General features: G+C 58.0%; 2 protein-coding genes across 3 annotated transcripts; both read left to right on the top strand.

Moving 5' to 3' along the window:
* The first annotated feature begins 1,008 nt into the window (after positions 1-1,008).
* GHDC (GH3 domain containing) lies at positions 1,009-5,393 on the top strand. 2 transcript variants are annotated; one of them, XM_028094078.2, is made up of 10 exons: positions 1,009-1,102; positions 1,302-1,385; positions 1,573-1,865; positions 2,156-2,277; positions 2,426-2,930; positions 3,333-3,525; positions 3,640-3,711; positions 3,789-3,922; positions 4,297-4,382; positions 4,631-5,393. In XM_028094078.2, exons 3-10 carry the CDS (start codon positions 1,586-1,588, stop codon positions 4,847-4,849), a joined length of 1,611 nt encoding a protein of 536 aa, XP_027949879.1. In that variant the 5' UTR covers positions 1,009-1,102; positions 1,302-1,385; positions 1,573-1,585; the 3' UTR covers positions 4,850-5,393. The 2 variants fall into 2 exon arrangements, with proteins under 2 accessions (XP_027949879.1, XP_027949880.1); XM_028094079.2 differs by lacking the exon at positions 1,302-1,385.
* A 2,038-nt stretch (positions 5,394-7,431) lies between these two features.
* Positions 7,432-8,634, top strand: HCRT (hypocretin neuropeptide precursor). Its single transcript, XM_028093941.1, has 2 exons — positions 7,432-7,452; positions 8,260-8,634. The coding sequence occupies exons 1-2, from the start codon at positions 7,432-7,434 to the stop codon at positions 8,632-8,634; spliced, it is 396 nt and encodes a 131-aa protein (XP_027949742.1).
* The last annotated feature ends 2,539 nt before the right edge of the window (positions 8,635-11,173 follow it).

Here is an 11,173-nt window from a genome sequence, read left to right on the forward strand (position 1 = left end):
CTGGGTCCAGAGCACAGGAGCCAAGAGGGCTTAACCACAGGCCGCAGATAGAACCTCATTCTAGAGCGGAGGTTCTCAAACTTCACAGTGGGAGGATAGGTAGGAGCCTAACTGAAGTGGGCACCTTGTTCCAAGTTGCAAAAAGACGTCATGTCATAAAGATGGGAGAAGTTTGTTTTCCCTTGGCATAAAGCCTGTTAGCTAACACCGATGGTGACCCCAATTACCAGGTAAAGTTGGGATGAGCTACATGTGACAGATGGTTCTGTCAAGTCCCCTTCCCTGAGGACTAGTTGTTTATCTTTTTATTTGTTTATTTTTTAGATTTATTTATTTGAGAGGGAGAGGGAGAGAGCTCGAGATCAGGGGGAGGGAGAAACAGACTTCCTGTGGAGCAGGGAGGACCCCCCCCCCCCGCGCCCCACGTGGGGCTGGATCCCGGGTCTCTGGGATCACGACCTGAGCTGAAGGCAGCTGCTTAACCCACTGAGCCGCCCAGGCGCCCCTAGTTATTGGACAGGTGTGTAATGGGTTCCGGCGGCTTGGCTAAGTAAGGGAGGGAGATTCTCTTCTGCCTTTGCAATCTCTTAGCCATTGCCTGTGATGTGCATCCCATTCTGGTTTGTGCTTGTTCAATAACAAAAGTGCTTCCTTTCTCTACTACCTTTGTCAGGGAAAGCTCGTAGATCTTTGTGGAGAGGGTTTCTGGATTGGAAGAAAATTTTGTTTTTTAAACAGTTCTCAAGCTTGAATCTGCTCTTCTGGGGTGCGCCCTTCTCCTAACTCAACCTGCTTCATGGCGCTCTTTTCCACACTCAGCTTTCTCTTCCTTCACCTGCAGTAGTTTGAAGACCACACTTCTGCGGGGAGTTTCCTCCCAGCTGCGGGCTTGGGCTGGCTTCCCGCACGTGGGCCCTTAGGCAAACTGCCCCTTTAAGAGCCCCCCCCACCCCAGCTCCTCCCTCAGGCCCGTGGCCGGATTTCCCCATCCGGGCCCCACCTTTTAAAGCCACGGCTCCATCTTTCTAGCTGGCCGTGTACACAAACCGGAGGACCCAGAGGGCCCTGGGTGCTGAGAGTGGGCACAAGTGGGCTGTGACAGGTGCATGTGGGATGTGGAACCACCGCCCGGGGCTCAGGAGGGACCCGGAGCTGGGACAGGGAGGATCCTGGGATGAAGCAGAGCCACTCACTCGGGAGTGGGCTGGACACGGCGCTCGTTGGGCAGTCTCTGTGTGCCAGGCACCATGTCAGACCCTTTCTGTAGCTTCGGCGGGGCTATTATTATTCCCATTTTACAGATAGGGCAACGGAGCCCAGAGGAGCTAGCTACTTACCCAGGGCCCTACAGCTAACCAAGTGGCAGAGCCAGGGTCTGAACCCAGGTCAGTGGGACTCCAAAGCCTTGATGTCCTCTCCTCTGCGTCACCTGCCTGACGGGTCCTGGCTTCCTCCCAGACTTCCTTTTTCCTTGGTTTCTTGTGTGGCAGAGTGGGGTTAAGGGGGGTGGGGAGAAATGGGTTATCCTCTCCTCCCCCCAGTACCAGGACTTGGGTCCCTTCCTCTTCCCAGGAGCTGCTTGGAGATGCTGCTTCTCCTTCTCCTTCTCCTCCTCCTCCTCCTCCTCCTGCTGCTGCTGCTGCCCCTGGACATCCTCCGGCAGCGGCAGCCCCAGGATGCCCGGCTGTCCTGGCGTGCTGGCCTCCAGCGCCGTGTGGCAAGGGGGGCCCTGTGCTGGGCAGCTGCCTGGCAGCAGCGGAGACTAGAGCAGAGCACCCAGCGTGCAGGCCGGAGCCAGCAGCAGGCCCTGAGGTGGTGTCTGCAAGGAGTCCAAAGGCCCCGCGGTCCCCTCTGGAGGACCACAGGTGTGTTTCCAAGGGTCTGGGGAGGCAGCCCAAGCAGAAAAGCCACAGGAAATCAGATTCCAGAACCTGAGGACTTCCCTTCTCCCCTTCTACTGCCAGCCCAGAGGGGCCCAACACAAAGACCCTACCCAGGCTCAGGGTTGTTCAAGATGCATGTTCCATTCCTGGGCCCCAGTAGCCTTGCCCCAGGCCTATGCCGGGTTCCTTCCTCAAGGGTCTTACCAATCTTGCCTGAAACTCTTGGGCAACTTTGGCTTCAAGACAAGTTTATGATGTCTTTGGGGCTACAGATACAAACACCTTCCGGAACCATCTCCCTCTGACCAAGGCCAGCCAGGCCCAGGAGGAAGAAAGTGGGGGGCAGCTCCTGCCCCCTATGTCAACCCAGTACTACGGGGAGGCCTCCCTGCAGGTAAACTGAGAAGGCTGGAGTCTAGCTCCACCAGAGACCCCTGCTTGCAGCCCCACCCTCCCATTGGGGTGGGCAAAGAACCCCCAACCTGGGGGCTCAGAGACTGGCTCAGGCCCAGGGCCGACACCCTCTCTCGTCTCCCCCCCAGGCCACCTTGCTGGGTCTGGCAGCCCTAAGCAAGGCCTACCCAGAAGTGCTGGCTCCAGGAGGCATTGCCTGTGTGACCCCTACATCCCCCTGGCCTCGCCCTCTCCCCTGGCCTTGGCACGCCCTGGGCCAGGTTGTTAGGGCCCCTGGGGCCAAGCACCCTGGGGCCCTGCTGCTAGAGGCACTGAGGTCCCCAGGGCTGCGAGCACTGGAAGCTGGGACAGCCACCGAACTCCTGGATGTCTTTTCGGGCCTGGAGGCCAATGGCGAAGAGCTGGCTGAAGCAATGGCTGCCGGGAACCCAGGGCCGCCTCTCCCCAGGAGGGCGGCGGAGCTGCGGGAGGCCCTAGAGCTGGGGCCCCGAGGACTGGCCCTCCGACTCTGGCCAAAGCTACAGGTGGTGGTGACTCTGGACGCAGGAGGCCAGGCAGAGGCTGTGGCTGCCCTGGGGGCCTTGTGGTGCCAAGGGCTAGCCTTCTTCTCGCCCGCTTACGCCGCCTCTGGAGGTCAGCAGGACTCAGGGCCAGTGAGCTGGGGGCAGGGGTCAGAGGCCACACAGCTAGCTGCCAAGTAGTGAGCCCTACACAGTCACCTCATTTAATGCCCCCAACAGCAGCAGCTCCATTTTACATGTGCAGAAACTGAGGCTCGTGGAGGTTACGAGGCTTGCGCAGATTCACCCAGTGCCAGCATTTACCCAAGGGTCTGCCGCCCCCAGAACCACTGCCTCTTCCCAATCAGGGCCTTAGAGGCAGTGCACAGAGCCTGCAGGAGCTGGGAAGGAGGGGTGGAAGGGCAGCAGTGGGATCAGTTGCTCAGAGAATCGGGGCCTGGCGTCGAGGGTGAGGGGCTGTTCCCTAGCAGAAAGCAACAGCACCACCAGTGGAAGGGCTGCTTGCTCCCCACAGGGCTCGTGGGCCTGAACCTATGGCCAGAGCAACCCCGTGGGCCCTACCTTCTGCCCCCTGGAGCTCCTTTTATCGAGCTGCTCCCAGTCAAGGAAGGAGCCCAAGAAGAGGCTGCCTCTACTGTCCTGCTGGCCGAGGCCCAGAAGGGCGAGGAGTACGAGCTGGTGCTGACCAACCACACCGGCCTCACCAGGTGATCACCTGCCGACTCCCAGGTCACCTCAGGCCCTCTGTGACCCTACTGAGGGCCAGGGACATGAGCTAATGGGCCCTTGGGCTAAGCTCACCACCACCACTACCTTGTCAGGTGCCGCCTGGGTGACGTGGTACAGGTGGTTGGTGCCTACAATCAGTGTCCAGTCGTCAGGTTCGTCTGCAGGTAGGTGACCCCCCAGGGGAGCTGAGGGGCTGTCCTTGTGCCCTAGGCCCTTCTGCCTCTCCCTTCCTCCTCTCCAGGCTGGGCCAGGCCCTGAATGTGCGGGGAGAAGACATTCAAGAGGACGTGTTTTCTGAGGCCCTGGGCCAGGCCGTAGGGCAGTGGCCAGGGGCCAAACTGTTAGACCATAGTTGTGTGGAGAGCAGCATTCTGGGTAAGCTTCTCCATCAGCTCCTGCCCCTCCCCCCCCCGTTCTTGAGTTGGCTGCACCCCCCTCCCATACCATACCCATCCTGAAGGAAGAACTCTAGGAAAGAGGTAAGACCCCGCCTCTTCTGCTCCTCACAAAAGTCCTTCCCCATGTCTAACTCCCATCCCTCCTGCTGCAGTCTGTCCCCCTTTCCTTTCCTCACCTGTTTCATAGCAACAGTTAGGCTTTGGCTTCCTCCCCATTTACCCCCCTCTCTGCCAAGAAATTGCTTTTCTCCCGTGAACCTCGGAGTGGGGTAGGACAGGCCGGGGCACAGACATTGGTGTTGGAAGCTGTCCTGTTCACAAAAGTATGTGTGCCTGGGGGTTTGTCTACAGATTCCTCCGAGGGCTCTGCTCCCCACTATGAGGTGTTTGTGGCACTAAGGGGGCTGAGGAACCTGTCAGAGGAAAATCGAGACAAGGTAAACAAGACAGGGACAGGATGTGACTCCATGTCCCCTTCACTCTGCATGCCCCCAGGTGCCCGGGGCACAGCGCAGGGATGGGGGGGCGGGGAGGAAAAACTCCCTGGGGGCTCGGGGAGGGGAGAGATGAGGCCCACGGACACATGCACATGCATGAAACGCCTATCATGCACATGCTGGCATCATCAGGTGCCCCACATCCACAGAGCCACACCCCAGCCTCACTCAGGCCGTTCTGTTCCCAGCTTGACCACTGCCTTCAGGAAGTCTCCCCCCGCTACAAGTCCCTGCGGTTCCGGGGCAGCGTGGGCCCTGCCAGAGTTCACCTGGTGGGTCATGGGGCCTTCAGAGAACTCCGGGCCGCCCTTGCAGCCTGCCCCTCATCCCCCTTTCCTCCCGAGATGCCCCGGGTCCTCAGGCACAGGCATCTGGCCCAGTGTCTGCAGAGGAGGGTGTTGTCCTGAGCTGAGGCCTGCCCACTGGCCCATCCCCCTTCATAGGCCACCTCGCTCTTTCCTCTGAGGCCTCTCTGGATGAGAACCCTTGGCCAGGGTCTTTGACTCTGTTACCTGACTGTGGCTCATCAGAGCTGCCAGGCCCTAGGGAGGTCCAACCTAGTCAGCCCATGCTGAGCAGCTGACGTCAGCAGACGCCTGCAGGGGCCTGCCTGGAGCCCCGTGGCCCCCTCCGGAGGACACTGCTAGAGTTCCCGAACATGCCGATGCTCCCGTGTCATCCAGCCCAGTGCACTGCGCAGGCTGCAAGTGTTGGCAGTTAATGCTCTTGGAAGCCACCCTCTGTCTACAAGAAACAGGAGTTGGAGAAAAAGACCCCAGCATCATTGTCCCTCAGTGCGACAATTCTGAAGTGTATTCTGCTCCAGTTGCCCACAATGATAACCCTCTCAATAACACAGTTCTTACTGGTTTTCCTTCCTTCCATCCCTCCCATCCCCACTCCCTTATCTGCTTTCTAGGATCATCTCCCAAATAAACCTCTTGCACCAGATTCTTGACTCAGGGCCTGCTTATGGAGAAACTGTAATAGTCCCATTTGCTCTGTTTCTGCGCCGCCTGGCTCCCCCTCCACCTTCAGCTCTGGATACCAGGGCTCTCCCCCCACGCCCCACTCCAGGTTGGGGTAGGTCCCGAGTGTGTGTGCACCTCTTTCCACTCCAAGCTGATCCAAAATGTGGAAGGACTGCTCTCTAACTTCCCTTGCCCTGGCTTAGCACAGGTCCCTGTCTGGCCCAACACCCACAAATCACTTTCTTTTTTTTTTTTTTTTTTAAAGATTTTATTTATATATTTAACTGACAGAGAGAGAGAGACAGTGAGAGAGGGAACACAAGCAGGGGGAGTGGGAGAGGGAGAAGCAGGCTTCCCGCAGAGCAGGGAGCCCGATGTGGGGCTTGATCCCAGGACCCTGGGATCATGACCTGAGCCGAAGGCAGTCGCTTAACCAACTGAGCCACCCAGGCGCCCCCACAAATCACTTTCCTGGGTAGGGGCTGTATTGCAAAATCATGAAGTATCCCAACAGGGAGCAATCCCAGAGACCATGTGGCTTAACTGTCCATCTTACCCATGGGGAAACTGAAGCTTCATGAGGCTGTGAGGCTCACCCAAGGCCCCACAGCTCCTCCTAAGTAACATGGCCTAGTTCCCGATCAGTTGCTAAGTCTCCAATTCTGTCTCTGAATTACTTCAGAGATTACCCCATCCAAGCCACCCAGCCCCCCATCAGCCCCACGACTCCTTCCTGCTAAAACCTCCCATAGCTCCCCAGTGCCCACAGGATCGAGACCAATCAGCTGAGCCTGTAAGACCCTTTCACCCACCCTGGTCCTCACTTATCTGTCCAGCCACCTCTCCCCTATGAGGGAAGCCGCAACTATGACAATCACACCCTACTATCCTGCATGAGCTAAGCACTGTCACCTCCAAGTCTTTGCTCAACTTGTGCCTCCTGTGGAATGCCTTCTCCCTAAACTTACCTGACGGAAATCCACTTTGCATGCCAGGCCTTTTTGGGGTCCTTTCTCCCACTGAGCTATCATTATGCCGGGTTGCCTCCCCACCTGGACTTTGGAGCTCCAGGAAAACTGGGCCAGGTCCAATGCACACGGCTCCTCCAGGGCCCAGTGTAGGGCCTCGCAAGGAGCAGGTGCTCAACAGACATTCCCCGTACCCAAGAGAGACTCTGGTTCCGAGCTGGCACAGTCCTTCCCAGGGTGGCTCGCTCTTGGCGACTCCATCCCCCACTCCAGGCAGCCTGACCAGGAAGGAAACTGGGCAGGTCAGAGGACAGCACCAGGTTTGGCTGCTTTCTTCCCCCTGCCCAGGCTCAATTTCCAAGATTTTCCACCTTGGAGGTTGGTGGAAGGAGCAGAGGGAAGGAGAGAGCGGGGTGGGGCGGGGCGGGGGCGGGGGGGGGGTGGGGAGAAGGGAGAGGTGGCTAAGAAGTCTTTTCCATGAAGGAAGAGGGCTGAGGAGCCTGGCAGACCCCAGGGACAGCAACAAGGAGCAGAAGGGGGAGGCCTGCTGCCTGCCTGCCCTCCCCCCACCATACACAACACCATGTGGGGTGTGGGGCTTACAGCTGCCTTCTCTCCTGCCCTAATTAGCAGCTGCCCACCCCCCTCATTGTCCCAGGCCAGCGCCCCAGCCAAGGCCTCCTTTGTGCTCCCAGATTCCTGGGTGCAAGGTGGCCTCATTAGTGCCAGGAGACCGGCCCATCTCCAGGGAGCAGGCGGATGGACAAAGGGGACACCAGGGGCACAATGATCAAACTCCCGCTTCTGAGAGCCTTGGCGGCCATTCTTTGGGTCCAACCTGGAGACGGCCCCCCTGCAGGAGGCTAATCTTAGACTTGCCTTTGTCTGGCCCCAGAGTAGACGCAAGTACCCGTCTGTCCCCCACCACGTCAGAGCACTATAAACCCCAGGCTCTTGACTGGGGTCACAGTCAACGGCCTCAGAGTTCCTGGCTATTCCAGACCACTGCAGACACCTTTCCTGGCTACCCCACTCTGAGCTTCAGACACCATGAGCCTTCCCTCTACAAAGGTAAAGACCCAGGGAGAGAGGGGTGACTCATCATACCAGATGGGCAATGAGAATGCTTGCTCCGTGGGGTTGGCGGGGGCTGGAAAGAAGGCTGAGGTGTCTGCTCTTGGTCTTTTTCCATGTGGGCTCTGAGGCAGGGGACTGGGTGGAGCCTTGGCGCAGAGCCGGCCTGGGCTAGCACAGGACTGAGCACCTTCTCCTGAGACCTCGGGGGGCTGTGTTTGCACCTGTCTCGTGTCCCTCTCCTGAAACCTGCCCTGTAGGAATTATTTAATACCCGTTCACAAGGGATGAAGTTGTGTCCCCTGAGAGGGTAGGAAACAGGTCCGAAGCGACAGAGTGCAATTTCCCTGGCAAGGGAGCAGGCTGACAAGACAACTTGGAACCTGCCAGCCCTTGATTCGCACGTGTTTGTTCGGGGAGGGACTATACAGGGCCTCTGTTTCCCTGAGTGAACAAACTTCTGGTGCAGACAGGCTCACACACCCTGTTTTCAGGTGGAGTGGTAAGCGCTTTAATGGGGGTACGAGGGACTAAGGGTACCCAGAAAAGAGGGATTCACCCTGCCCAGGGGGGCCTCAAAGGGCTTCCTGGAGGAGATGCTGTGCTGGGGCTTGAGCAGGTAAAGGAGCCAGAGAGGAGCCCTCCTACAGAAGCAGCATTGCGCAGCGGTCGAGAAACCCGCGGACCGCGAGGCAGGCGCGCAGGCGGGGAGAGGCGCGGAGCCAGCTGGGCGGGGCCTGGGCGTAGGGGCTGGAGACGGGCGCGGCGGGAAGACCCCCAGCGCCTGGCCTCGTGTCTCCCTAGGTCCCCTGGGCCGCCGTGACGCTGCTGCTGCTGCTGGTGCTGCCGCCCGCGCTGCTGTCGCCCGGGGCGGCCGCGCAGCCCCTGCCGGACTGCTGCCGCCAGAAGACGTGCTCCTGCCGCCTCTACGAGCTGCTGCACGGCGCAGGCAACCACGCGGCCGGCATCCTCACCCTGGGCAAGCGGCGGCCCGGGCCCCCCGGCCTTCAGGGCCGGCTGCAGCGCCTCCTGCAGGCCAGCGGCAACCATGCGGCCGGCATCCTGACCATGGGCCGCCGCGCAGGCGCAGAGCCAGCGCCGCGGCCCTGCCTCGGGCGCCGGTGTCCCGCGGCCGCTGCCGCCCCCTCTGCAGCGCCTGGAGGGCGGTCCGGAGTCTGAGCCTTTGATCTTGCCCTGTTCTGGCCCTGCCCTCTCCTCGTTGTCCGCCCGGTGTCAGCCCTCAGAAAAAGGGCAATAAAGACGAGTCTCTTAATGTGGCCGGTCTCTGTTCTGTGTGGTCGCATCCTATCCTGCAGGGGGCGTGAGAGTCCTTCGAACTATAAAGAGCCCGAGCGCCTAGAAGCCTGGCGCTGGGGCACTTCGGCTCTGGAGTCTTCGAACTCGAAACACAGAGCCAAGGAATCGTGAGAGGAGGCCCCGTGGCACGGAGAGAACATGTGCATGCTTGGAGGGGAGGATGGGGGACAGACACGTCTCTCTCGATGCTCTGCTAGTCATTCCGTATCTCGGCCTTTACAGACAGACAGGGAAGGGAGGGAGAGCAAGGAAGGTTGCACAGAGGAGCGGAGTCTGGCTGGGACCGGATAGGAGCCAAGCTTGCCCAAAAGGGCAAGAATATAAGGTTCCACATGAATCTTCCAGAATGGCTGCTGCATGGGGGTTGACGGTGTGGGGAGCGGTGGGGCGTCGGAGGGGGAGACTGTCAGGTTCCTGCAGCCTGGATTTTGAAGGCCCTCGCAAATCATCAAGCTTTACATTTCATTCTGTACGTACCTGGGAGTCAGGAGAAGTTCTTAATCAGAGATGGGGCAAGATTTTCCTGCAACTTTAGCTGAATGCACCCTCCACCCCCAATTCATACGTTGAAGTCCTAACCCCCAGGACTTCATAAAATGACCTTATGTAGAAATAGAGTCATTGTAAATGTAAATAAGATGAAGTCGTACTGGAGGAGAGTGGACCTCTAATCTGATATGACTAGTGTCCTTATAAAAAGGGGGAATTTGGACGCACAGAAACGCACACAGGGAAAAACCATGTGAACATAAAGACAGAGGTGGGGTGATGCATCTATAAGCCAAGGAACACCAAAGATTTTCAGCAACCCACCAGAAGCTAGAGGACAGGCATGGAACAGATTCTCCTTCACAGCCTTCAGAAGAAACCAACCCTATCTCCTCTTGATCTTGGACTTCTATCCTCCAGAACTGAGACAATAAATTTCTGTTGTTTAAGCCAGTTTGTGGTACTTTGTTTAATAGCCCCAGGAAACTAATAAAACACCAAAAGTAGAGACACAGAAGGATGTGGCACTTTTAAGCAATCTAACAGCCTAGATAATACCCAGCTCAGACTCTGGGGGTGAGGATGAGGAGCACCAGCCTGAGATGAGTACCAGCCTATTTTCCCATTCTCACTGGCTTTAGCTGCTTCCTTCTGGGAAGCAGCCACCCTAAGCCACCACACTCATCTGCCCCTATAATTTTCTGCTTTTGTAGTGAAAATATCCCATGTCTGGTGTCATGTGGGTCCTTCTTGTTGCTGCACTGGTTCCATCTTGGAAAAGATGGAGACCAAAGACTGGGCGCCTGGGTGGCTCAGTCGTTAAGCCTTTGCCTTCAGCTCGGGTCCTGATCCCAGGGTCCTGGGATCGAGTACCACATCAGCTCCCTGCTCAATGGGGAGTCTGCTTCTCCCTCTGTCTCTGCCCCTCTTCCTGCTCATGCACTCTCTCTCTCTCTCTCTCTGTCAAATAAGTAAATAAAATCTTTAAAAAAAAAAGACCGTCAGTACACCTTTGGAGATTTGCAAACTGACTCTGCCCACCTTGAAACTATCTTTCTTGTCCCCCAGCTTGCCTCCAGCCTCCTTCCCCACTTGAATGGCAGCAGAGAGAAGGAGGGTTAAAGCCAGACTACAGGAAGAGAGAAATTGCTCTCCAACACACTTACTGTGTACCAAAAACATGCATGATGCTATTAAATTCTCACAAACGCATGAGGTGAAAATTATTAGCTCCATTTTACAGATAAGGAAAGTGAGGCTTTAAGAGGCTAAGTCACACAATCAGTGAGCAGCAGAACTGGCATTCTACCCCATGGACTCCAAAGCTCTTTTCATTCACCCGGCTGCACTCTGAGGCAGAACTCGCTAGGGTGCCCAATCCAAAGTGAGGTACGATTGAGGGTTAAGCCATTCTAGAAGTTGAATTCCCAGCCTTCCTGCCGATCCTCCCACCAGCAAAACTAGTCTCTTTAACCCTTACTGTCACATACTGGAGCGCCGGAAACTGGGGTGCTGCAAAGCATCCCAACTCCAGCAGGCGGCACTGTGAACCAAACACCACTCCCAGCGTGGGCGGCGCGTGGGGAAACCCGCAGGGCGGAGCCACAAGGAGTCGCAAGGGAACCACGCGTGGGGGCGTGGCCACCCCGGGAAGAGGGCGTCTCTGCTACTCAAGCCCCGCCCCACCCCTTGGGTCTCGGCTCCAGGTGGGCGTGTCCCGAATTCTCTCTGGGAAAGACACGCGTGGGCCGCTCCCCTCTGGGAGAAGGGCCGCGGAGAAGGGTGAGGGTGTCGCTGGCGGCCCCTCCCCGTGCGGGCCACGTGGCGGGCGCGGGCCGAGCCCGGGGGGAAAGAACTTGGCCCGTGGGGAGGTGGGGGGACCGAGGCGGCGCCAAGCTGAGCCGAGAGCTGC

The sequence above is a fragment of the Eumetopias jubatus genome, unplaced genomic scaffold, assembly GCF_037043125.1.
Source record: "Eumetopias jubatus isolate StellerSeaLion01/CBP00866 unplaced genomic scaffold, mEumJub1_p1.0 scaffold_10, whole genome shotgun sequence".
NCBI lineage: Eukaryota > Metazoa > Chordata > Mammalia > Carnivora > Otariidae > Eumetopias > Eumetopias jubatus.

What these genes read in the sequence shown, in the direction of transcription:
- GHDC (XM_028094078.2), top strand. Translation starts at nt 1,586, where the DNA reads ATGCTGCTTCTCCTTCTCCTTCTCCTCCTCCTCCTCCTCCTCCTGCTG. An exon ending in TCCCCTCTGGAGGACCACAG is followed by an intron (nt 1,866 to 2,155) that starts GTGTGTTTCCAA and finishes TTGGGGCTACAG; the next exon opens with ATACAAACACCTTCCGGAAC. An exon ending in GTCGTCAGGTTCGTCTGCAG is followed by an intron (nt 3,712 to 3,788) that starts GTAGGTGACCCC and finishes CCTCCTCTCCAG; the next exon opens with GCTGGGCCAGGCCCTGAATG.
- HCRT (XM_028093941.1), top strand. Translation starts at nt 7,432, where the DNA reads ATGAGCCTTCCCTCTACAAAG. An exon ending in TGAGCCTTCCCTCTACAAAG is followed by an intron (nt 7,453 to 8,259) that starts GTAAAGACCCAG and finishes GTGTCTCCCTAG; the next exon opens with GTCCCCTGGGCCGCCGTGAC.